At 39.0% G+C, this 26,407-nt stretch overlaps 1 protein-coding gene across 5 annotated transcripts in view; it reads right to left on the bottom strand.

Moving 5' to 3' along the window:
- Positions 1-26,407, bottom strand: part of LOC128703579 (RNA-binding protein 34) — a 41,798-nt gene that overhangs the window by 14,901 nt on the left and 490 nt on the right. For all 5 annotated transcript variants that reach the window (XM_053798277.2, XM_053798276.2, XM_053798279.2 and 2 more), the window contains exons 2-7: positions 24,219-24,353; positions 19,790-20,411; positions 4,546-4,616; positions 3,581-3,768; positions 3,182-3,300; positions 290-376 (exon numbers count right to left, since the gene is read on the bottom strand). In XM_053798277.2, the coding sequence (XP_053654252.2) occupies positions 290-376; positions 3,182-3,300; positions 3,581-3,768; positions 4,546-4,616; positions 19,790-20,411; positions 24,219-24,265 (1,134 nt within the window). In that variant the 5' untranslated portion in view covers positions 24,266-24,353. The remainder of the gene's footprint in view (positions 1-289; positions 377-3,181; positions 3,301-3,580; positions 3,769-4,545; positions 4,617-19,789; positions 20,412-24,218; positions 24,354-26,407) is intronic.

Here is a 26,407-nt window from a genome sequence, read left to right as displayed (position 1 = left end):
AAAATCGTCTTTTTCGATAATCGTCGCACTTCCAGGAACAGATTAACGACGATAAACGAGGGACCACTGTACTGTACTTCTACAGTAATTATTATTTAAGTTTGCAAAAGAAAACAAATTAATAACTAATAAGTATATAGGATAAATTAGATATAGATGAAGATACACAATGAGCATGAGCTCATGATGTTACAACATATGACTTTACTCAAATCAAGTATTTCCAGCATTTACTTGAAAGCTGAAGATAGCTTGAGATTAAACTAAAGCCAGAGTACATGGAGTCTACCTTTTTTTTACTGCGCTGTACCCGCAACTGACGACCCATGAATCGTACGCCATCCAAACGAAGAGCAAGCTCTACTGAATCTGCTGACTGGAAAAAAAATGCCCTTCATTATTTAGTCAGTTTTTTGAATGGAAGAGCATAATGTATCATAACTCCATATACACATATGGTTTATATATACCTACATACACACACACATTCAGTAAACTCAACTGGTACCAAGTGATAAATGTCTCTCATCCCCTGTGCCATGCCAGTGTTGGATGGCAAAATACAGTTAAGCAAGACACATTAAATATTGTTCTGTCACAGCCACCACACTATTTAATGTATAGTGAAAAATTGTCTTTAGTCAAATTATTAACCCCAAAGCATTAACAAAAGATAACCCATTAAGTGTGGCTTACTTTACTCTGATTATCATCCTTGGGTCCTCTTACCTAGGATGTAACCTAAAATATTAACTAACACCCAAGTACCTACTTACTGTAAGGTGAAACAAGACAGTAGAAGTTAGATTTGCCTGTATATCTAGCCTTACCCAGGACTGAATCTGGATCCTTAGGATTGAAGTCAAACCAGTTCTCTCTCTGAAATGACAATCCTGAGAGAACAGTACCTACATCTCAAGAAAGTTTGCTTCCCAACATGGCTATAGGGATGCAAGACATACATGTACATAACAATCTGATATAATAAAACAATTTTTAAAAATTATTCTATTAGCTACCTTTTAACACCTGATGTTGTGTAGATTATTTCAAATGTTGAAAGTCATTTAATTTCTTTCTTATATATACATTACAAGAGGTGTCCTGCTCTGTTATTAATCCTTTCAGTGTCTGTGCCAATGCTCTACAGCTTTGAAGCCAGTGCCATATACTACGCCATAAGCTCAGCTCTCAGATTAGCCGAGTGTTAAATTTCAGCCTAGATATGAGAGAATGGGTCTATGCAATAGTGTGTACCATATAAAAAAATCCTGCAGTATGCAGTGCATGAGGAAAAAAAACTGCGACTGGGTTTTTGGTTTAAAAGAGCAACTTTGTGGTGTATTTTTGTATGGTTTTTATAGCTGTATTCATGGTTTCTTGGTCTCATTTGATAGAATGGAAGATATAATAGAGAAATAGAGATGATTTTGATTGGTTTGAGGACTGAAAATAGCTTGAAAATGAACTCAAAGCAGTGGAAATATCCGATTTTTGCCGATATTCCAGAGTAAACAAATCAGGTCACTCATACAATACACGTCCAACTGGTCAATCTAATAAGCATTCATGAATGTGCTGACATTATTTATACAATTATTACAATAATGCATAACAGTAAATCTTCTATTTTTTTGTGAATAAAAATTCAAAATGGAATTCATGTGTAAAACCTGGGAACATAATAATGAACAGAGGAAATGTTATTTTAGTGCCAGGAATGCCTGCATTATTTACTGTGTACCCTGTTTTAAAATTGGAATATTTTAAAATGTGTGTAAAATTGGCCAAATTACCAGTTTTTGATCTCTTTATTGGGTAGTTGAAGTGAGTTGATTTGGAGGTTTCTTGTTCTCAATCGATAAAATGGAAGACACATTAGCGAAATAGCTAAGAATTTGGTTGACTGGAACAATGTAATTGCCTAAAATAGGACTCAAAGCGAGCAAAATCGCCAATGCATAAATATTGATAACACAGCAAAATTCGTAAAAGCGTGATATCGTCAATTTTCCATCAAATTTCATACTTTACCTTTTATTCCCTTCATTAAAAGATTCTCTGTCATTTCATAAGAAAAAAGTAACAATTTTTTTTTTAAATTCTTGGACATTGTGGACACTTTCCAGATTGGGGGTCTGGACACTCAAGGGGTAAGATGTGCTTTCTATAGCAGAACCAATTTAATCAGAAAACAGAAAACTCATTAAAACATGCTGCAGAGAATAACCAATATCCAAGATTTTTCAGATCACCCACTGTACAACTCCACAGTTCACAACCACCATCCATAGCTAAATTGACAGTTTGCCACTAATTACTAATGTGTTTTTATAGGCATCTTCCTTTTCGATATCCCTTTCAGCATTACATGCTAACTATGGCACCCAGGAACAATAATTTTGATACTCGAAGTCAGAAGGAAAAATGTGACAATAAAAAAAATACAGTAGCCAAGTATGTGGATTCTCACATTCTGCTCTTGAGGTTAAGGGCCACTACAGTATATGGTGTACTAAGCCCAGGCAGACAAACCCACACCTTGCCCACATCAGTGATGCTTCTCCAACAAAAAATAAAGTAGGTACATTTTAAGCTCTGATGTACTGATGGCGCAGGCAATCAGGCACTGCAATGCTGTTAAAAATAAGGAATGTCTAGAACACTGCTTAACCTAACAATATGGTTGCCAGAAAGTAGGTAAGTTAGATGTTTGTGTACTTAAATAATTGTGGTAGGTTATTTAGAGATACAATATTTTGAACAAAACTTATTTTTCACTTGTTATTCACTTTGTGTAGCAGTTTTATTGTGAGCTTTACTTTTTAGAAATGTATTATATGCTACGCAATATTCACTTTGTGAGGCAATTCTACGGTGATTGCCATTTTTCAGAAGTTATGTAGAAGCACTTTACTATACATATCACTTTTCAGGAATGTAACCATTGTGCTAAGTGCTATTTATCTTGTGTAAAGAGATTTTACTCTAAGAACCATCTCTGAGGAACATACCCTTTGCTAAGTGAGGGATTAAAGTGTAATTTTTTTTTTTAACATGTAGGCAGTTTCTCACCGAGACAAGGTGACCCAATAAGAAAGAAAAACCCAAAAAGAAAGAAAAAACTTTCATCATCATTCAACACTTTCACCATCAAACAGAATATCATAAATTTACATACCATAAAGTTAATATAGCCAAATCCTTTTCCAGATAATAATTTACTGTCTCTCACAATGCGCACACTTTCTATCTCTCCACAGCTCGCAAAATGTTCACGAAGAGGCTCTTCTTCTGCTTCTGTTGATAACAGATAATAATTAAAATTAAGACCTCATTCATTTATTAAAAAAAGCTGGCTAAAATAGTCCAATTTAGATATCTGTTTATCTATTAATATCAAAGTTGTCAATTCAAATTCTGAAAACTGCCAGCAAGACAGATAAATATAACCTTAAATCCCTGATGGTGTTACTCACAGTGATAAAGTATTCTAAGGTAACCTCCACAAAACAGACATCAATATACAGTGCTTTGACTTGTCAAAATATGTCATGCAGCTCCTCAACCTTCCACTTACTGAAGGACAGGTTGCCAACAAAAACTGAAAGCTTAGTATCCTTTTCTGAACTAGGGAGGGACTTATCAACACGGATGTGTTTCCCAAGAAATTCTACACCATTAGCCTTCAAAGCAGCTTCCATCATATCACTGCTCTCAAATACAACATAAGCCTGCATGGATGATCGATCTGGATGAAAATCACGGCTGTGGAGACAAAGGAATAATTGGTAAATAACCAAACAAGATACTGCATGGAGTAACGTATTTACCATATACATAGTAACGTATTTACCATATACACAGCCCATCCGAGAGAGAATACTGATCCTGTACCCAAGTAAATCTTTTAAAGACAAGCACAATCCTCACTCCATATCATACTTTATCAAAACTACCTAGTGAGAAAGTCATGGAAAACAGGTGATTAGGCATAGCAAAAATTAAGATTAAAAATACACTTGGGAAGTGAACAATGTTCCCTCTAATTTTCTCCACCCTGTGCAGAATGAATATAATTATTTGTACAAGCATGGAAGTAATGCAAGCATTTGTGCTACTAGTAACAACTAATAATGTATATAACATAAATGTAGATTTAATAGCTACACTAGGCCATAGGTATGCAAGAGGTAAAATGAATATATCTTGCACAAAAAATTAAACTGTCAAAATTAAAGTGTCCCTGACTCAACTAAAGTTGCTTTCACTGAGACTATGCATGCCTCAATATTTTGTGTGCAGCACTTGATTACCTATTGTGCACTTAAGCACGTCAGAAGGAATGCAGTTTCTAACAATTCTGACTTGTAGTCCTGACCTTAATGAAATTTTAAAAATTTTTCAAATGTTACTGGTTAAAATTGGTTATAGTTGTTCATACAATGAAGTTAAACCAACTTTATCATCCTCAGCCCTTCATTTCCACCTGAATAACTTTAATTCTATGGCATAAGTAAGTATAAATTACAGTGAATCACTTACGTGATGACAGCTTCTCTTTTACTTTTCTTGGGGTCACTTACAGCTCCACCTCTAAATCTGACTGATTCGACCTGTCATGGAAGGAAGGAATTTCAATAAGTATTATATACCAACGCTAAAGAGCATCAGCATATGAGATGAAGGATCCACACTTTTAATAACCATAGTTTTTCTTTTTTAAGATATGATATACTGGTCGCCGTTGCCCAGTGGTGAGAAGCGACTCTCATTGCTGAGGTCCAGGTAATAAACCCTGGACGTTAACATAAAACAATTTATGGTAGTAGGTTGGTAGACAGCAACCACCCAGGGGAATACTACCATCCTGCCAAGCGAGTGTGAAACGAAAGCCTGTAATTGTTTGACATGATGGTAGGATTGCTGGTGTCTTTTGTCTGTCTCATAAATATGCAAGATTACAGGTTGTTAGGTAAGACACATATGCAACAGTTAGGTATCTTTATTTCGAAACATTTCGCCTACACAGTAGGCTTCTTCAGTCGAGTACAGAAAAGTTGATAGAAGCAGAAGATACTTAAAGACGATGTAATCAGTCCATCACCCTTAAAGTTTTGAGGTGGTCAGTCCCTCAGTCTGGAGAAGAGCATTGTTCCATAGTAGGAAACAATATGGAGATGAAGTGACAGGATGGAGCCTTATATAGCGCCAAGAGGTGAGACGTAGGTCATTAGAAGAGGTAAGAATTCAGATGTTGTGAGGTCAGGTCCCTCTCAAATCCAGCCGTTCTCACTAGTGGAGGTTGTCGAAGTTGATTGCAGGTCTGTACCAAGATACCCTTGTGTTGCAGTGTCTGACAGATTGAACATTAAAATGGTATAAAATACCGACAGGTTGTTAGGTAAGACACATATGCAACAGTTAGGTATCTTTATTTCGAAACGTTTCGCCTACACAGTAGGCTTCTTCAGTCGAGTACAGAAAAGTTGATAGAAGCAGAAGATACTTGAAGACGATGTAATCAGTCCATCACCCTTAAAGTTTTGAGGTGGTCAGTCCCTCAGTCTGGAGAAGAGCATTGTTCCATAGTAGGAAACAATATGGAGATGAAGTGACAGGATGGAGCCTTATATAGCGCCAAGAGGTGAGACGTAGGTCACTAGAAGAGGTAAGAACTCAGATGTTGTGAGGTCAGGTCCCTCTCAAATCCAGCCGTTCTCACTAGTGGAGGTTGTCGAAGTTGATTGCAGGTCTGTACCAAGATACCCTTGTGTTGCAGTGTCTGACAGATTGAACATTAAAATGGTATAAAATACCGACAGGTTGTTAGGCAAGACACATATGCAACAGTTAGGTATCTTTATTTCGAAACGTTTCGCCTACACAGTAGGCTTCTTCAGTCGAGTACAGAAAAGTTGATAGAAGCAGAAGATACTTGAAGACGATGTAATCAGTCCATCACCCTTAAAGTTTTGAGGTGGTCAGTCCCTCAGTCTGGAGAAGAGCATTGTTCCATAGTAGGAAACAATATGGAGATGAAGTGACAGGATGGAGCCTTATATAGCGCCAAGAGGTGAGACGTAGGTCACTAGAAGAGGTAAGAACTCAGATGTTGTGAGGTTAGGTCCCTCTCAAATCCAGCCGTTCTCACTAGTGGAGGTTGTTGAAGTTGATTGCAGGTCTGTACCAAGATACCCTTGTGTTGCAGTGTCTGACAGATTGAACATTAAAATGGTATAAAATACCGACAGGTTGTTAGGTAAGACACATATGCAACAGCTAGGTATCTTTATTTCGAAACGTTTCGCCTACACAGTAGGCTTCTTCAGTCGAGTACAGAAAAGTTGATAGAAGCAGAAGATACTTGAAGACGATGTAATCAGTCCATCACCCTTAAAGTTTTGAGGTGGTCAGTCCCTCAGTCTGGAGAAGAGCATTGTTCCATAGTAGGAAACAATATGGAGATGAAGTGACAGGATGGAGCCTTTTATAGCGCCAAGAGGTGAGACGTAGGTCACTAGAAGAGGTAAGAACTCAGATGTTGTGAGGTCAGGTCCTTCTCAAATCCAGCCGTTCTCACTAGTGGAGGTTGTCGAAGTTGATTGCAGGTCTATACCAAGATACCCTTGTGTTGCAGTGTCTGACAGATTGAACATTAAAATGGTATAAAATACCGACAGGTTGTTAGGTAAGACACATATGCAACAGTTAGGTATCTTTATTTCGAAACGTTTCGCCTACACAGTAGGCTTCTTCAGTCGAGTACAGAAAAGTTGATAGAAGCAGAAGAAACGTTTCGAAATAAAGATACCTAACTGTTGCATATGTGTCTTACCTAACAACCTGTCGGTATTTTATACCATTTTAATGTTCAAGATTAAAGGTACGTCTTGCTACTTCTACTTACACTTAGGTCACACTACACATACGTGTACATGTTTATTTATACATACTCATCTGAGTTTTCTTTGATTTTATCTTAATAGTCCTTGGTCTTATTACTTTTCCTTTTATATCCATGGGGAAGTGGAATAAAAATCTTTCCTCAGTAAGCCATGCGTGTTGTACAAGTCAACTAAAATGCCGGGAACAATGGGCTAGTAACCCCTTTTCCTGTAATAATTACTAAAAAGAATAAGAAGAAAATTGTCAAAGTGGGAAGTCTGAATGTGCATGGATGTTGTGGAAATGATAAGAAAGAGATGATTGTGGATGTTATGAATGAGAAGAAGCTGGATGTCCTGGCTTTAAGTGAAACAAAGCTGAAGGGGGTGGGAGACTTTCAGTGGAGAGAAATAAATGGGATTTGGTCAGGGGTTTCAAATAGAGTTAGAGCTAAAGGAGGAGTAGCAATAATGTTGAAGGATAAGTTATGGCAGGAAAAGAGGGACTACAAATGTATTAATTCAAGGATTATGTGGAGTAAAATAAAGGTTGGATGTGAAAAGTGAGCTATATTAAGTGTATATGCACCTGGAGAAGAGAGAAGTGTAGAGGAGAGAGAGAAATTTTGGGAAATGTTGAGTGAATGCATGGGGAGTTTTGAACCAAGTGAGAGAGTAATGGTGGTTGGGGATTTCAATGCTAAAGTGGGCTAAAATGTTGTGGAGGGAGTAGTACGTAAATTTGGGGTGCCAGGGGTAAATGAAAATGGGGAGCCTTTAATTGAGCTATGTGTAGAAAGAGGTTTGGTAATAAGTAATACATATTTTATGAAGAAGAGGATAAATAAATATACAAGGTATGATATAGCATGTTATGAAAATAGTTTGTTAGATTATGTATTGGTGGATAAAAGGTTGATGGGTAGGCTCCAGGATGTACACGTTTATAGAGGGGCAACTGATATATCGGATCATTATTTAGTTGTAGCTACAGTTAGAGTAAGAGGTAGATGGGAAAAAGTGGAAAATGGCAACAACAAGCAAGAGGGAGGTGAAAGTGTATAAACTAAGGGAGGAGGAAGTTTGGGTGAGATATAAGCAACTACTGGCAGAAAGGTGGGCTGGTGTAAGTATGAGTAGTGGGGGGGGGGGGGGTGTTGAAGAGGGTTGGAATAGTTTTAAAAATGCAGTATTAGAATGTGGGGCAGAAGTTTGTGGTTATAGGAGGGTGGATGCAGGAGGAATGAGGAGTGATTGGTGGAATGATGAAGTAAAGGGTGTGATAAGAGAAAAAGTTAGCTTATGAGAGGTTTTTACAAAGCAGAAGTGTTATAAGAAGAGTCGAGTATATGGAGAGTAAAAGAAAGGTGAAGAGAGTGGTGAGAGAGTGCAAAAGGAAAACAGATGATAGAGTGGGAGAGGCACTGTCAAGAAATTTTAATGAAAATAAGAAAAATTTTTGGAACGAGTTAAACAAGTTAAGAAAGCCTAGAGAACGAATGGATTAGTAGATGGGGAGATGGAGGTTTTGGGTAGATGGTGAGAATATTTTGAGGAACTTTTAAATGTCAACGAATAAAGGGAAGCAGTAATTTCATGCACTGGCCAGGGAGGTATACCATCTTTTAGGAGTGAAGAACAGGACGTGAGTGTGGGGGAGGTGTGTGAGGCATTACGTAGAATGAAAGGGGGTAAAGCAGCTGGAACTGAAGGGATCATGACAGAAATATTAAAAGCAGGGGGGGGATATAGTGTTGGAGTGGTTGGTATTTTTGTTTAATAAATGTATGAAAGAGGGGAAGGTACCTAGGGATTGGCAGAGAGCATGTATAGTCTCTTTATATAAAGGGAAGGGGGACAAGAGAGATTGTAAAATTATAGAGGAAGAAGTTTACTGAGTATACCAGAAAAAGTGTACGGTAGGGTTATAATTGAAAGAATTAGAGGTAAGACAGAATGTAGGATTGCGGATGAGCAAGGAGGTTTCAGAGTGGGTAGGGGATGTGTAGATCAAGTGTTTACATTGAAGCATATATGTGAACAGTATTTAGATAAAGGTAGGGAAGTTTTTATTGCATTTATGGATTTAGAAAAGGCATATGATAAGAGTGGATAGGGTAGCAATGTGGCAGATGTTGCAAGTATATGGAATAGGTGGTAAGTTACTAAATGCTGTCAAGAGTTTTTATCAGGATAGTGAGGCTCAGGTTAGGGTGTGTAGAAGAGAGGGAGACTACTTCCCAGTAAAAGTAGGACTTAGACAGGGATGTGTAATGTCACCATGGTTGTTTAATATATTTATAGATAGGGTTGTAAAAGAAGTAAATGCTAGGGTGTTTGGGAGAGGGGTGGGATTAAATTATGTGGAATCAAATACAAAATGGGAATTGACACAGTTGCTTTTTGCTGATGATACTGTGCTCATGGGAGATTCTAAAGAAAAATTGCAAAGGTTAGTGGATGAGTTTGGGAGTGTGTGTAAAGGTAGAAAGTTGAAAGTGAACATAGAAAAGATTAAGGTGAGGAGGGTATCAAATGATTTAGATAAAGAAAAATTGGATATCAAATTGGGAAGGAGGAGTATGGAAGAAGTGAATGTTTTCAGATACTTGGGAGTTGACGTGTCGGCGGATGGATTTATGAAGGATGAGGTTAATCATAGAATTGATGAAGGAAAAAAAGTGAGTGGTGCGTTGAGGTATATGTGGAGACAAAAAACGCTATCTATGGAGGCAAAGAAGGGAATGTATGAAAGTATAGTAGTACCAACACTCTTATATGGGTGTGAAGCTTAGGTTGTGAATGCAGCAACAAGGAGGCGGTTGGAGGCAGTGGAGATGTCCTGTCTAAGGGCAATGTGTGGTGTAAATATTACGCAGAAAATTCGGAGTGTGGAAATTAGGAGAAGGTGTGGAGTTAATAAAAGTATTAGTCAGAGGGCTGAAGAGGGGTTGTTGAGGTGGTTTGGTCATTTACAGAGAATGGATCAAAGTAGAATGACATGGAGAGCGTATAAATCTGTAGGGGAAGGAAGGCGAGGTAGGGGTCGTCCTCGAAAAGGTTGGAGGGAGGGGGTAAAGGAGGTTTTGTGGACAAGGGGCTTGGACTTCCAGCAAGCGTGCGTGAGCGTGTTAGATAGGAGTGAATGGAGACGAATGGTATTTGGGACCTGACTATCTGTTGGAGTGTGAGCAGGGTAATATTAGTGAAGGGATTCAGGGAAACCTGTTATTTTTATATAGCCGGACTTGAGTCCTGGAAATGGGAAGTACAATGACTGCACTCAAAAGGAGGGGTTCGGGATATTGGCAGTTTGGAGGGATATGTTGTGTATCTTTATAGGTATATGCTTCTAAGCTGTTGTGTTCTGAGTACCTCTGCAAATACAGTGATTATGTGTGAGTGAGGTGAAAGTGTTGAATGATGGTGAAAGTATTTTCTCTTTCAGGATTTTCTTTCTTTTTTGGGTCACCCTGCCTCGGTGGGAGACGGCTGACTTGTTAAAAAAAAAAAAAAAAAAAAGTACAGGAGGGCCCCAATTATATGGTGGATTAGGTTCCAGGCTACTGCTATAAAGCAGATATCACTTATGCATATACAGTGGACCCCCGTCTTACGAACACATTGCGTTACGTTAAATCCGCCATACGAAGCATTTGAACGCAAAAAAAAAACTCGCCTTATGTGATTCGTCTGGGACGCATCCCGTGTGTGGCCTCAGCGCCAGTGTTTACAAGCCAGCCAGTGTGGTCGCATCTACGCATACATTCGGTACATTTCACATTATCCCAGTGTTTTTAGTGCTTGTAACTGCAAAATAAGTCACCATGGACCCCAAGAAAGCTTCTAGTGCCATCCCTGTGGTAAAAAGGGCGAGAATTAGTATGGAATTGAAAAAAAGAGGAAATGTGTGCAAAGTGGGTTGAACTGGAAACCTTTACGGATGAAAATCACCCTGACACAGCTACTGCAAGCCGTGTTGGCAACCTGTAAAATGACAATGTTATGGCCCATTTTAGGAAAGTCTTGAAGGAACAGGAGGTACAGAGCTCTATGGACAGATTTGTTGTGCGACAGAGGTCCAGTGACTCTCAAGCTGGTCCTAGTGGCATTAACCCTTAAACGGTCCAAACGTATATATACATTCACGCGCGTAGCGCCCCAAACATATACGTTTTATTTTTCATTCGTTCAAAATTAGCGCGATAGGCCTGAGTCGCCTAGACATGAGAGAATGGGTGTGCGCACTCAGTGTGCGCAGTATACAAAAAACTGGGACGCCTGGGTACCACATGGTAGGACCAGTTACATTCAGCTCCATCCTGGGTCAACATCATGACACATCCTCGTGATTCACTCACGCCTCGTCGTATTAACACTACTATTCGAGGAAAGTGATAGAGATTGTGAGTTTAGTGGATATGACACCAATGGGGCCAGTAATATTCAAGGAATTAGTGAAAATATCGACGATAACCCAGATGACCCCCAGCCCATCACCACTGGGGTAGCGACACCTGTCCTAGGGCCAAGCACCTCTGGGGTAGCCAGTGTGGCCACATCAGACCCTAGGCCACTTCTGGGGTGGCCAGCAGAAGATCCTGGGCCAAGCACCTCTGGGGTAGCCAGTGGGCCACATCAGACCCTAGGCCAAGTTCTGTGGCCACAGAAGATCCTGGGCCAAGCACCTCTGGAGTGGCAAGTGTTACCCATAGGCAACTTCACAAGAGGAAATTTATCATTTTCCCGGTGTTTTAGTAGTGATAGTGAAAGTGATGTAAGTGATGATGAGATTGATTTTATGCCAATTGAGGATTCGTCTAGTGATAGTGACGTTCATTATTCACCAGTGAAACGTACTTTTAGGCGTTGTTATCTACGTTCAGGTACTGTGCCATATGCAATCCCCAAGGGTAGTGGCAGGTCACGATCCAAAACCCCGGCCACTGATAGTGAAAGTGATCACGAAGGGGAGTATGCGGGGATGGAGGAAGTAGTGGTGGGTGGCATGGTGCCTGGACCACATGGCGCAGTGGAGTTTACCTGGAGAGAGTTCCGGGGGTCAACGCCCCCACGGCCCGGTCTGTGACCAGGCCTCCTGGTGGATCAGAGCCTGATCAACCAGGCTGTTGCTGCTGGCTGCACGCAAACCAACGTACGAGCCACAGCCCGGCTGGTCAGGAACCGACTTTAGGTGCTTGTCCAGTGCCAGCTTGAAGACTGCCAGGGGTCTGTTGGTAATCCCCCTTATGTATGCTGGGAGGCAGTTGAACAGTCTCGGGCCCCTGACACTTATTGTATGGTCTCTTAACGTGCTAGTGACACCCCTGCTTTTCATTGGGGGATGTTGCATCGTCTGCCAAGTCTTTTGCTTTCGTAGTGAGTGATTTTCGTGTGCAAGTTCGGTACTAGTCCCTCTAGGATTTTCCAGGTGTATATAATCATGTATCTCTCCCGCCTGCATTCCAGGGAATACAGGTTCAGGAACCTCAAGCGCTCCCAGTAATTGAGGTGTTTTATCTCCGTTATGCGTGCCGTGAAGGTTCTCTGTACATTTTCTAGGTCAGCAATTTCACCTGCCTTGAAAGGTGCTGTTAGTGTGCAGCAATATTCCAGCCTAGATAGAACAAGTGACCTGAAGAGTGTCATCATGGGCTTGGCCTCCCTAGTTTTGAAGGTTCTCATTATCCATCCTGTCATTTTTCTAGCAGATGCGATTGATACAATATTATGGTCCCTGAAGGTGAGATCCTCTGACATGATCACTCCCAGGTCTTTGACGTTGGTGTTTCGCTCTATTTTGTGGCCAGAATTTGTTTTGTACTCTGATGAAGATTTAATTTCCTCGTGTTTACCATATCTGAGTAATTGAAATTTCTCATCGTTGAACTTCATATTGTTTTCTGCAGCCCACTGAAAGATTCGGTTGATGTCCGCCTGTAGCCTTGCAGTGTCTGCAATGGAAGACACTGTCATGCAGATTCGGGTGTCATCTGCAAAGGAAGACACGGTGCTGTGGCTGACATCCTTGTCTATGTCGGATATGAGGATGAGGAACAAGATGGGAGAGAGTACTGTGCCTTGTGGAACAGAGCTTTTCACCATAGTGGGTGGACAGACAAAGGACCGCCCGGCACCCCCTCAACCATGTGCTGCCTCCACTCCTCTCCCTCCTCCTCCTGCCCCCCCTCGCCCTATGCCACAGGTCCACCCTGCACCATGTGATCGTGAGTGGAACTGGACACAAAGTATATTCGTGCCACAGCCTTGTGATTTTGATGCTAGTGGAAGTGGTATCCAGCCAAACTGTCCCATAACGAATGAGTCTACAGAGTTAGACTATTTCCAGTTGTACTTTGACGAGCCTATAATAAACTTGATAGTGACTCAGACAAACATTTATTACCAATATGTCATGAACATCACAACAGAGGTTGGAGAATCATCACGGCTGCACAGGTGGAAAGACACAACAGTGGCTGAAATGTATTTATTCCTTGCCACTGTCATGCTTATGCCGCATATCTATAAGAACAATATACGTAATTACTGGTCTACAGACCACTTCATCTGTACTCCAGTTTTCCGTGACCTCCTTCCCTGCAACAGATTCACTCTGTTGCTACGAATGTTGCACTTCGCAGACAGAAATACGCCAGACAGAAATGACCTTCTATACAAAATCCGGGAAGTGTTTATGTATTTGAAGCAGAAATTCAGTGTATACTTTTATCCCTTCAAGAACATTGTTGTTGACGAGTCCTTGATTCTGTTCAAGGGACGCCTGTCATTCAAGCAATATATACCGAGCAAACGTAATCGCTTTGGTATAAAACTTTTTGCTATGTGTGACTGTGAGAGTGGTCTTGTGTTGGATGTAATTGTATACACAGGGAAAAACACACTCGATGATGACAGAAGGATGTTGGGCATTTCCGGTGATGTTGTTCGCAGGATGATGGAACCATACCTTGGCAAGGGCCATACATTTACACAGACAACTGGTATACAAGCCCTATGCTTGCTGATTTCCTACGTGTGAACAATACTGATATATGTGGAACAGTGAGAAGGAATAGGAAACATATGCCAAGGTTCAGTGGAGGCAGTGTTGAAGGTGAAGTGCAAGCGTTTCATGCTAATGACATCATGGCACTGATGTGGCATGACAAACGAGACGTGACATTGCTATCAACCATCCACAGAAACGAGATGGGACAAACAGACAGACTGAGCAAGTTCAACAACGAACCTATTGTGAAGCCACTTGCTGTCGTGGACTATACGAACAACATGCAACTAGTTGACAAGTGTGACATGATGATAGGGTTTGTTGACTGTGTGCGTAGGAGTCGCAAGTGGTATATAAAACTGTTTTTTCACCTTGTAGACATTGCAGTGCTCAATGGATTCAATATGTACGAAGTAAAGACTGGAAAACGACAACGTTTTGCAGATTTCTCTCTGAATCTCGTCAAACAGATAGCAAGAAAGTATGGTACCACACCTGTACCTTCCCCTCAACAGCGACCTGTCACACCACAACCTGTCCCCCAACCACAGCCAGTGGGGGAAGTGCCAGACTGAATCACCCCTAACTGTCACTATCTGGTACCAATACCACCTACCCAAAAGAAGAAGAATGCCCAGAAAAAGTGTATTATGTGTGCTACCACCAAAAATCGACCCCAACAGAGGAAGGACACACGATTCATGTGTCACCAGTGTGGGGTGGCACTCTGTATGAATCCATGCTTCACGGAGTATCATACAATTGTGGAGTTCTAGAAACATAAGTGGGACACGTAAATACTTGTATATAGTTGTAGATAATAATGTGTGATTCAGCCAGGTGTGCAAAATCACCTGTCAGTGTGTACGTGTGTATTTATGACAATATGATAAAAATTTTGTATGTAATATTTGTGTATAAACAAAAATTGGCATTGATATCAAATGACTTACTATGAAACATAATTATCATGAAAACCAAGAAAATGAAAAAAAAAAATGGAAGAAAACGGTAAATATGTTGAATTTCTGCAAGCAGCAGTGCTCCATGTTGCCGTCAGGTGATCGCCAAGTGCTAACTTCGCGGCCTCATACCTCGGTAAGTACTGACCCTAATTTTTTTTTTTATGCTATAACACTTAAAAAAATGTGCTCTTTTTTCTATATAAAAAAAAAAAGTTTTTTTTTTCAAAATATTCGGGGCGCTGCGCGAGTGAACGTATATATACGTTTGGACCGTTTAAGGGTTAAAAGAAGAAGGGAAGTAACCCCGGAAAAGGACTTGCTACCTTAAGTCCTAATGAAAGGGGATTCCCCTTCTTAACAATAACTTCCACACACTCCCCTCCTCCCATCCCATCAATCATCACCAGATCTTCAATAAAGGTGTCATGTATTCTATTCTTAGTAGAGTAGTAGTTGTGCATGTCCTCTTCAGTTTGTGTATATTAAAATTAATATTTCATGTGGTAAAAATATTTTTTTTTCATACTTTGGGGTGTCAGAAATGGATTAATTTGATTTCCATTATTTCTTATGGGGAAAATTAATTCGGCTAATGATAATTTCGGCTTATGACGAGCTCTCAGGAACGGATTAATATCGTAAGGCGGGGGTCCACTGTAAATGTTTCATAACATGTTTGCACTATCATATTAAGTTAGCAATAGAACTAGACATTAAAAATAATATAAAAGTAAAATACACATACAGTACACTCATTACTTACCTTAAAATATTTGTAGTCTTAATGAAGGGATTCAGGGAAACCGGTTATTTTTATACAGCCGGACTTGAGTCCTGGAAATGGGAAATACAATGCCTGCACTCTAAAGGAGGGGTTTCGGGATATTAGCAGTTTGGAGGGATACGTTGTGTATCTTTACACGTATATGCTTCTAAACTGTTGTGTTCTGAGCACCTCTGCAAAAACAGTGATTATGTGTGAGTGAGGTGAAAGTGTTGGGGAATTTCTTTCTTTTTTGGGTCACCCTGCCTCAGTGGGAGATGGCCGACTTGTTGAGGAAAAAAAAAAAATGTAGGGTGAGAGGTGAGTACATGTATTTATTGTAGAAAGTCAGGTGTGGTAGCTTGCCTGGCTACCACACCTACATAAAATATACGACATTTAAAGTGCCCCAGGGCGATGATTATTATTATTAGTAGTAGTAGTATTATCATCATCATCGATATACCTGAGTTTTATCATTTCTAACAGTTACCCTTAGATGCCATTGCAAAGAAGACAGAACAAGTAAACGAGAGACGAGGAGAATATAAACAAACAGACGAACGTGTATTAATTCCTGCCCGTTTACAGTTCATACACGTTGATTTTGCATACGTTTGTGAAGCTTTTACCACAATACAAACACCTTACATTGTGTACAAGTTGTCTTCACATTGGTGCAGTAGAATAAACAGCACCACCCCAATTCTCATGCAACACACCATTTTTAGAGTGAATGACAATGACAGTTATCCATTTTCTAGTTACAAATTTTCTCTGGTGTTGGAATAGAGAAAATGTAATTCTTTCCATCACCCTACAAGCTGCCTGGCAACCACATCTCATATTTATGTCAATTTCTTCTGATGTGGGTATGTATTATTTTTACATGTTATGTAACGCATTTCTTATATAATTTTAAAAAATTATCAGAGATACCCCAGACCAATTATTATTATTATGGTATTTTCAAAACTAGTGAGAAACTCTTAGTGATTTTAATGTACACCTGCATGCCAGCACAGTGTGTAAATTTATTTAGGTACAGGTACACAAAAGTATAATTATCAGAGTACAGTGGACCCCCGCATAACGATTACCTCCGAATGCGACCAATTATGTAAGTGTATTTATGTAAGTGCGTTTGTACGTGTATGTTTGGGGGTCTGAAATGGACTAATCTACTTCACAATATTTCTTATGGGAACAAATTCGGTCAGTACTGGCACCTGAACATACTTCTGGAGTGAAAAAATATCGTTAACCGGGGGTCCACTGTATATATAAAATATGCAGTAACTTTTAAACACTTCAAATTTTGGAAAGTTTCCAGCCAGACATAATCGAGAGATGCCGAGCTCATGGAGGATGTAAACAGACAGACTGGCACGCGGATGCCATAATAGCAAATCTGGGAGGGAGCCAAATGAGCGAATTTTGATCATAATTTGAAATGTTCGTATTAGTGAATCACAGTAAAGCGGGGCCCTCCTATACAGTAAAACTTCTCATTAATGTATAATGGCAATTTAAAAAAAAAAAAAAAAAAAAAAAAAATGGCCAAGCAAACACTCTAATTATCAGATTAAATGAACAAAACTCAGTAATTCTGCATTCTATCCACAGTGATAGTGTCTGCCTGTCTTCCGATGAATCAGGCCAAGTCCGCTAACTCTGATGTTTATCTGTTATGAGCCAAAGCAGCCACGTCCAGGACCTATCCATTTTCATTGTTCCCTGAGCCATAGGACACCTGCAGCAGTACAATAAATTCTTACCTAATGTCATCAATAGGTTCTTGGAAACTGTGACTAAGTGAAATGGCGTATAACAAAATCAATTTTACCATAGGCTAATTGATATCAACATTGGGGTGCATACTGCATCTAACACTCATTGCAACAGGGTTAAATCATGGAATAAATGTTTGCAAAGTAAAAATTGTAAGGAGCCCCTTCTACCGCTGTGCAGTTCAAAACCAAACAATAACAAATATGGCAGGGCGCACTTGCACTCATACACACATCCATACTCATTTAGACACACCAATTAACCTAACATGCACATCTTTGGGATGTGGGAGGAAACCAGAGTACCCTGAGAAAACCCATATAGACATGGGGAGAACATACAAACTCCACAGAGTGGGGCCCTGGCCATGGATCGATTTTTTTTCTCGTTATAACAAAGTGACATTGAAAAAAACGACATTAAGTCAGGACTTACTGTATACTGTTTTTGGTCATACACATACACTTGTCTTTCAGTCTCTATTCTTCCCTGGATTTAGAGCAGTTTATATGACTTTATTAACTTGTTAACCCTTTGACTGTTTTGATCATATATATGCATCTTACGAGCCACCATTTTTGACGTATACATGTATATACTCATAAATTTTAGCAGCTTCAAATCAAGCAGGAGAAAGCTGGCAGGCCCACATGTGAGAGAATGGGTCTGTGTGGTCAGTGTGCACCATATAAAAAAATTCCTGCAGCACACAGTGCATAATGAGAAAAAAAAAACTCCGACTATTTTTTTTATTAAAATGCAGACTTTATGGTCTACTTTCGTATAGTGTTTATGGTTGTATTCTCGTTTTCTTGGTCTCATTGATAGAATGGAAAACATACTATAGAAATAGAGGTGATTTTGATTGGTTTTACTATGAAAAGAACCTTGAAATGGAGCTCAAAGTAGAGGAAATGTTTGATTTTTGCCGATCTTCAAAAGTAAACAAATGATGTCATTTTCCAATAAATGTCCAAGTAGCCATTCTAATATGCAGTCATGAATGGGTTGACATTATTTATACAATTATTACAATATTGCAGTAGTCTGCATAACAGTAAATCTATTTTTTGTTCGAATAAAAATTCAAAATAGAAAGTAAGAGTAATATCAGAGGGACCTGGAGACGTGACTGATGAACAAAGAAAATGTTATTTTAGAGCCAGGAATGTCTGCATTGTTCATTCTGGACCCTATTTTGAAATTGTCATACAGTATTTTTTAATTTTCATGAAATTGGCCAAATTGCAAATTTCTGACCACGTTATTGGGTAGATGAAATCAATAAAGGGGCAGTTTCTTGTACTCAATCGAAAGAAAAAATTGAGCTCTAAAGAAATAGCTGAGTTTGGTCGACTGGAACAATGGAATTAGCTGAAAATAGGCCTATGCTCAAAGTGGGCGAAATCACCGATTCGTAAATATTGCCAAGGTCGCTAACTTTGCAAGAGCATAATTCCATCAATTTTCATTCTTTTGGTGTCATTACAATCAGGAAAAGATTCTCTATCATTTCATAAGAAAAAATATATTTTTTGGGGGGGGGAGGGGGGGAGGGGGGGAATTTTGCGACACCAGGAGACACCTCAGGATTTGGGGTTGCGACAGTCAAGGGGTTAAATACAATTAATCAGGGCTTCTCAAGCAAGATATAGTGCCAACATAAATGTGAATTAATAGAGATTGAGTCAGGTATCTCATTGGCAAGGGTTTGTGAAATCTACATCTTCTCATCCCTATACATCTTCCCGGCCAACTACAGGACATCTTTCCAGCCATCTACATTATTTAAGAGCTTTACAGTTCTTCTCAGAATAAAAGTTATTCTGAGCCACCACTATCAATCACAGTTTATACCACATCTCTCCATCATGAAAAATTAAGGAAAATTATTGTAAATTAAAGAGTACAATAAAATTGCTATTCAATTCTGTACAGTATTGCAGTACTATAGGTTACAGTACTCATATTCTTGGTGTTTGGTTGTCTTCTACAGCAGAACAAGTCCAAGTCTACTACTTCAGAAGGCAACCAGATGACCATGAAATATTAATTTCATAATTCAGGAGTTGTGGACAATCTTGTCTTATAGAACAATGCAGTAGTACCTCCCTCAATGACTGCTCCCTACCAACCTAACCAGAGGTTAGGCTGGTAGGCAGAAATGTCTGGACAAGACAAGCATGGTACATAGGGGGAAAAAATCAAAGGGAGTTTAGTTATTGGAACTAGAATACATTTCAGTGATATAAGCAAATAAAATATTCTATTCACTTCTAGTAGAATTCAGTAACAGTAAACTTTGCAAGTGGAATTTACAGATACCAAATACTGCAACATTGGAATAGTAACTATTAAAATTTGCACGTACCTTGCCATACTGACTGAAGAAACGCTTAAGATCTTTTTTGGTAGTATTTATACTAACATTTCCAACAAATATTGTTCTTCCTGCCTTTGCCAAATTAGACTGTTTGTAAATAGTTGCAGTAGTAGTGCTTCCATTGGTCGTATTATCTGTTAATGAAGGGTTTGATGCAGGAGTGCTTTCATTCTCAATATGTTTCCTCTTTTTTTTTTTCTTTATCTTTTTCCTTATTATATCATCATTTGGTAAACTTTGTGCATCTTCTGTAACATTTGAATTATCAGTTGCTTCCTCTGATTTAAATTTTCGCTTCTTGCCCTTGGTGGCTTTTTTAGCTGGAGATCCTTCAGCCATATGTATGTCTTCATTCTCTTGAACATTCTGGGTATAATTTTCCTCTGTGGTGATGGTGGGTGTATTATTGTTAGAAGCATCATCTATGGGTGTGGTTGTGTTTTGATTTATATTCTTCTTCTTCTTTTTTTTCACATTCTTTTTGAGGATAGATGATGTACCATTGAAGGCTTCCGACACATTCTCTACTCTCACAGCCTGGCCTAAAGCCTCTTTCTTATTCTTCTTCTTCTTCTTCTTCTTCTTTTTGAAAATTTCTGTGTTGGGATGCCTGAAAATAAGAAACTAATATTATAAGGGACATACTTCCAAAAATTTAAGAATGAATAATCAATTATGCTGAAGTGAGACTGAAACACACACAATATCTCCCCCTGCTTCCATATTAGATAAATCCCAAAACAAACAAATCATCTTCTTTCAACAAACCAGCCATATCCCACCAAAGCAGGGTGGCCCAAAAGAAAAATAAGTTTCTTATTTTAACTTTAGCAATGTATATAGAAGGGATTACTAGCCCCTTGCTCCTGGCATTTTTAGCCCCCTCTTATGATATGCATGGATTATGGGGGAAGAATTCTGTTCCACTTTCCCATGGAGATGAGAGGAAATAAACAAGAACAAGAACTATATAGTAAGAAAATAGAAGAAAAACCAGAGGGGTGTGTGTATATATATGCTTGTACATGCAAGTGTAGTGTGACCTAAGTGCAAGTAGAAGTAGCAAGATGTACCTGAAATCTTGCATCTTTATGAGGCAGAAAAAGATACCAGCAATCCTACCATCATGTAAAACAATTACAGGCTTCCGTTTTACACTCACTTGGCAGGACGGCTGTACCTAATCGTTTTTTCTGACCACATGTGAGATAAATCTTAAGCAATTTTGGATCAGACATTAAAATACTTACCAAAATCAGTGACCATTTGTTTGGTCACTATATTAATTTCAGATCACTGTGGTCACCAATACTGCAGTAACAAACAGGCATCAAAATTCTACACTAGGGTCATAAGTACATCAATCAGTAAGCACATACAAGACTTCCCTGACTAACTCCACTAACACACCCACACTGCCAATAAACCTTGTTGTCCCTGAAATAAATATACCTGACCCCTTCCTTTTCTTCATACTGTATACGTGTATACAAAAAAAAATCTTCCTACTATAAACTTACAACCAATACTTTTTTGCTGAATTCAATTACAGTACAACCTTCACCTCCTTGAGCTCTGTTGCCCATTAGGTTGTATATTCCTTTTGAATGGAAATTATAGGCTATTTAATATATGTCATTATCTCCATATTTAATTTTGTGAGGTTGCTGCCTAGTACTGTCAGAGCAAAATAACAAGGAATTATCACTTTTCCAGTCTGTATGTGGTATTTTCTGACCACAAAGTTTATGGTAATGGAACATGCATCAACTTATGGCATAACCAGCATTTCTCGTTTTGTAGTTAGGTGTATATATTTATTGAGCTAGTTTTTTTTTCAGATTAGGGCCACATTCAGACATTCTTGCAATAGTCTCAATTTTTGCATTTAAGTTATGTGGAATACAGCAGGCCAAAAATAACTATAAATTATGTGTTTCAGGTTTGGGGACTTCAATTTTGGCAGTTCTCCTTTACCTACTACTGAGAGAGGTTTGGCTACTAGTCATCTTTTTGTGTAATGATGTACAAAATTAGGTTTCATAATTAAAGTACTGGTTATTTCATTCTACTCTATTTACACTTATCCTATATATTTACAAGATTGCTAAATTAGGCTAAGGAACTACTATCCAACAAGTGGTATTTTAACAAGCTCTGACACCATCACATTGAGCTAGGACCAAATTAAAGAAGCACTTATAAAATCCATCATAATTACATTTTTACTGTCCCTTTAATTCTGAACAGGATCTTAATCACCTTGGATTACTGTACCATATTGCCAGCTATATAAAATCATCAAACCACCTCCATGCAAACACTACATACTGCTTTACCCAACCAATAAAATGACTGATATCTGAAACAAAAAGCATCCACAGATGAACCATAACCATCCATCTCAGCTCAATAACCTCATCTCACTCACCCTATACATTAAAATCAACTTTCCTCTACAGCAACATCCACAGATTAACCACACTCTTCAACATTGAGGTCAATAACCTAATTACCCTCACTCTCTACATAAAACTTCCTCCTTTTCTACATATTCTCCTCATCTCTACATTCTACAGATTCCCTCACCTCTATTGCACATTCCATCACGATCTACATGATAGTCCCCTCACCCTCTATATGATAAATCAGCTTCAAAAAGTCTGCATGGCAAACTCTTAAGAATGTACTTTCTGTACATGCATTAACGGTCTGAGAATCTAGCCCTACTGTTAACCGTAGGGTTTTTCAAGAATGAACTATATTATGTTACTTGAAAGTCTACTATTAACTAACAAAGCATTCTTAACTGCATCTAGAGCCAAATACTGTAATTGTATGTTTGTGGCAAATTGTACAAATTATCTTCAGTACATTGCACAATATTTTCTTATTCATTGAAGTGCTGCCAAAAGGAAATTAGTTGCTCACCTATACAGTATTCTTGGGGAAGAAGGGGGGAGATATGGAGATGGAATTTGTCCCTTATGTGATAGCAAATAACATGCATTATATAAAAATATGATCATACAAACTATGAATAATATTAGTGCTGTACATTGCAATTTTACTTTGTGAAGATATGCAGTCCTTAGGCCTACTGACATAGGTAGATGAAAACTCACAGCACCCAAATACTTACATTACACAGGTAATACAGTTGTGGAATCTTCAAAAATTATGAACCAATTAAGTGTTTGTTTTATTACATATATCATTAGCAAACAATTTTCATGCCTTGGTACCTATTTACATGACAATATAATGTACAGAAAATTATGATAAACTTGTATGTAAAGTTTAAGTAGTTCAATAATAAAGAATGGAGGATCAAGCCTTCATTCTCTGCACTGAATGACCTACACTGGTTTAGCTCATCATGAAATAAACATCTTTATTTACTGACTTCTTCTAACCACAACATACTGTACAGATCACAAATAGTACTGGTTTCACTTTTATTGTTGTTTTGTATAATCTTATACTATACAATGGTACTAATGTTCTTTTTGCATAAAGCAACATGCATTACATGTACTTTGTTATATCTACCAGTGTGGCCAACATACAAATCTCATCTATACTTAACATAATTCTTTTTAGCTAATACTGAGGAAACCATACTGGCTTGACACTTCATGATATACAACAGCACTGTATATTAAATTCAAAATGATTCACTAAAATAGAAGATTCTCACATTACTAAGAAAATTACATATGATCAACACCTCTGATAGAGGGATCCCTGCCTGCCTGGCATCTATACCTGCTCTCTAACTAGGACTAACTGATGGCCTGGTCAGACTGCAAAATTCTTAAATCAACACAGCTCATTGTGTACTGTACTTGCATCCAAAACAAGAGTTGTATAGTTCAAAAATGTTCATGGAAATAGAAGAGGGCAAAGAGAATAGGGTGGTGGCTGCTCCAATACAGTATTGTTGACAACAAAAGAGTAAGCTAAGAATCATCTGCCTTGCAAAGCACATATACATATGTAACATACATGATCCAAATTGGCATATATGTGGGATAATTATTATAACTTTGATGAGTTTCGAATTTTTCTATTCCCAGAGCCCGGTCATGGGCTAGGCTCATCTGGTGCTTGCTTGGTGTACCAGGCTGTTGCTGCTGGTGGCCTGCTGACCCACATATCCATTATTATTATTATTATTATTATTATTATTATTATTATTATTGGGAAGCATCAAACCTGGGAAGTGAGAATAAGAAGCAATCAGTTTTAATCCAAGAAGTAAAGATCAGCTCTTACTTCCTGGATCAAGAGACCTTAATCAGAATCACAGCACCTCCCCTAAAACAAAGGAAGCAATTAAACATAAAAACCAGGCAAGCATGTTCCATGCAGTATAAGGTAGAACCATAATAAATAATTCCAGCTTTTCACTTACTTGGCCACCTGGAGAGACATGCCCTTCATCTTTTTATTCTTAACCATCTTCAAGATGTGTTAAACTACAGGGGATTTTCTCTGCAGTGTGACCCTGATTTTGAATGCTAGCTTGTAACAAACAGATATACTATATCTGAAAAAACAAGGAGTTATGAACTATAACAAAGGACCAAAAGCCTGTTACTGTAATTTCTACTTAAAAGCTATGGTGTTATCAACAGGTACTTGATCAAAATGTGCTGTAAATGGAGTAAGTACATGTACAACTACCTGCGAATGATGACAGATAGCCCGAAGACCCAAATGATAGAAAAAGTTTGTGGTAAAAGCTCAATTCTCATGAAAGAAACTACCTTTGATATACCTTTGAAAAGTTTCTCAAGTTTATCTACTCTCTGAGCCCGGCCATGGGCCAGGCTAGTCTGGTGCTTGCCTGGTCAACCAGGCTGTTGCTGCTGGAGGCCAACTGCCCCACATATCCATCACAGCCTGGCTGATCTGGCACGTGGTGAAGATACTTGTCCAGTTTCCTCTTGAAAGCTTCTACACTTGTTCCAGCAGTGTTTCTGATAGCTTCTGGGACCCCGGATGTTGATACAGTGTTCCCTTATTGTCCCCACTGCACTCCTGCTCCTCACTGGGTTTATTTTACACTTCCTCCCATATCTCTCACTCCAGCATGTTGTTATGGCAGTCTGCAGATTTGGGACCAAGCCCTCGAGTACCTTCCATGTACCTCTCTCTCCTCCGCTCCAATGAGTACATGTTCAAGACCTGCAGGCGCTCCCAGTAGTTTAGGTGCTTTACTGGCTCAATGTGAGCCGTAAACGATCTCTGCATTTGTTCCAGCTCCGATATTTCTCCTGCCTTTAACGGGGCCATCAGCACTGAGCAATATACTAAGTGAGGGAGCACTAGCGATTTAAAGAGTGTCACCATCGGCAATATTTCCCTTGTTTTGAAAGTTCTCAATACCCACCCCATCATCTTCCTGGCTGTCGTGATCTTTGTCTTGTTATGGTCTTTAAAAGAAAGGTCCGCTGACATAATTATTCCTGGGTCTTTTACATGTTCCTTACGTTCTATTTGGTGACCTCTCTTGAGTTTTGTATATAGTGCTCCTTTTGAGTTCTTCATTCTTTCCATACCTAAGCAGCTGGAACTTATCACCACTGAACATCATGTTCTCCACTGCCCACTGGAAAACCCTGTTTATGTCTTTCTGTACTTTTTCAGTGTCCTCTACCATACTGACTTTCATGCTTATTTTAGTGTCATCTGCAAATGATGATACAAGTACATAGTACAAGTACATAGTATGTCTGCTATGAAGATGAGAAACAGCAGAGGTGCCAGAACAGTGCCTTGGATAAAATCACATTTCCTTCCTGGAAAGGAAAATGGTAAGACTGAAGACAAACTATGGAAGGAGGAATGAGAGGCTTTAGAAAGGCAGTTGAATTCCCTCCATGAGGAATTGGTGGCAGTATGTAACAAAGCCAGGGAACAGGCCAGAGAACAGGTATATAGGACTAACTCAGCAAAAGACAGACCCCTAAAACTGAAAGAGGAAGTCCCATGGCCTGGTAGGCAATGCTCTCGCCTCACACACCAAGTGTCTGTGGTTTGATCCCCAGTAAGTGTGGAAAAAATTGGGCATGTTTCCTTACACCTGCTGTCCCTGTTCACCTAGCAAGGAAGTAGGTACCTGGGTGTTAGTCGACTGGTGTGGGCTACATCCTGAGGGATAAGATTGAAGGACCCCAATAGAAATAAGACAGATTCCTCAGTGATGCACTGACTTTTTTGGGCTATCCTGAGTGGCTAATCCTCCGGCTGAAGGAGACCATGAGAGAAAGGTTAGTAAGTTTACTGAGGTATACACAAATACAGTTACTGATTATCATACATAGTAGCATATGTGTAGAGAGCCTAGGTAACCCAAGGAAGTCAGAGAGTGACTTATTTTCATTGAGGCAGAAACAGTGAAGGAAGGAGAGGGAGCTGAGAGGGTCAGAGAACAGTGTATATATATATGTATACATCTATAGTTAGTATAGCTCTATGTCGATAAACAATTTCCACAACAGTTAAGTGTGCTTCCTGCACAATTACATTAATTTCGGAAGCTTGCGACGATATTGCTATATTCTGCATAACAAGGAGCTTTAAGTAATTTATGCATTA

This window comes from Cherax quadricarinatus, chromosome 76 (assembly GCF_038502225.1).
Source record: "Cherax quadricarinatus isolate ZL_2023a chromosome 76, ASM3850222v1, whole genome shotgun sequence".
Lineage (NCBI taxonomy): Eukaryota > Metazoa > Arthropoda > Malacostraca > Decapoda > Parastacidae > Cherax > Cherax quadricarinatus.
Note: the sequence above shows the minus strand (reverse complement) of the source record. Positions and strands in the feature narration are given on the sequence as shown.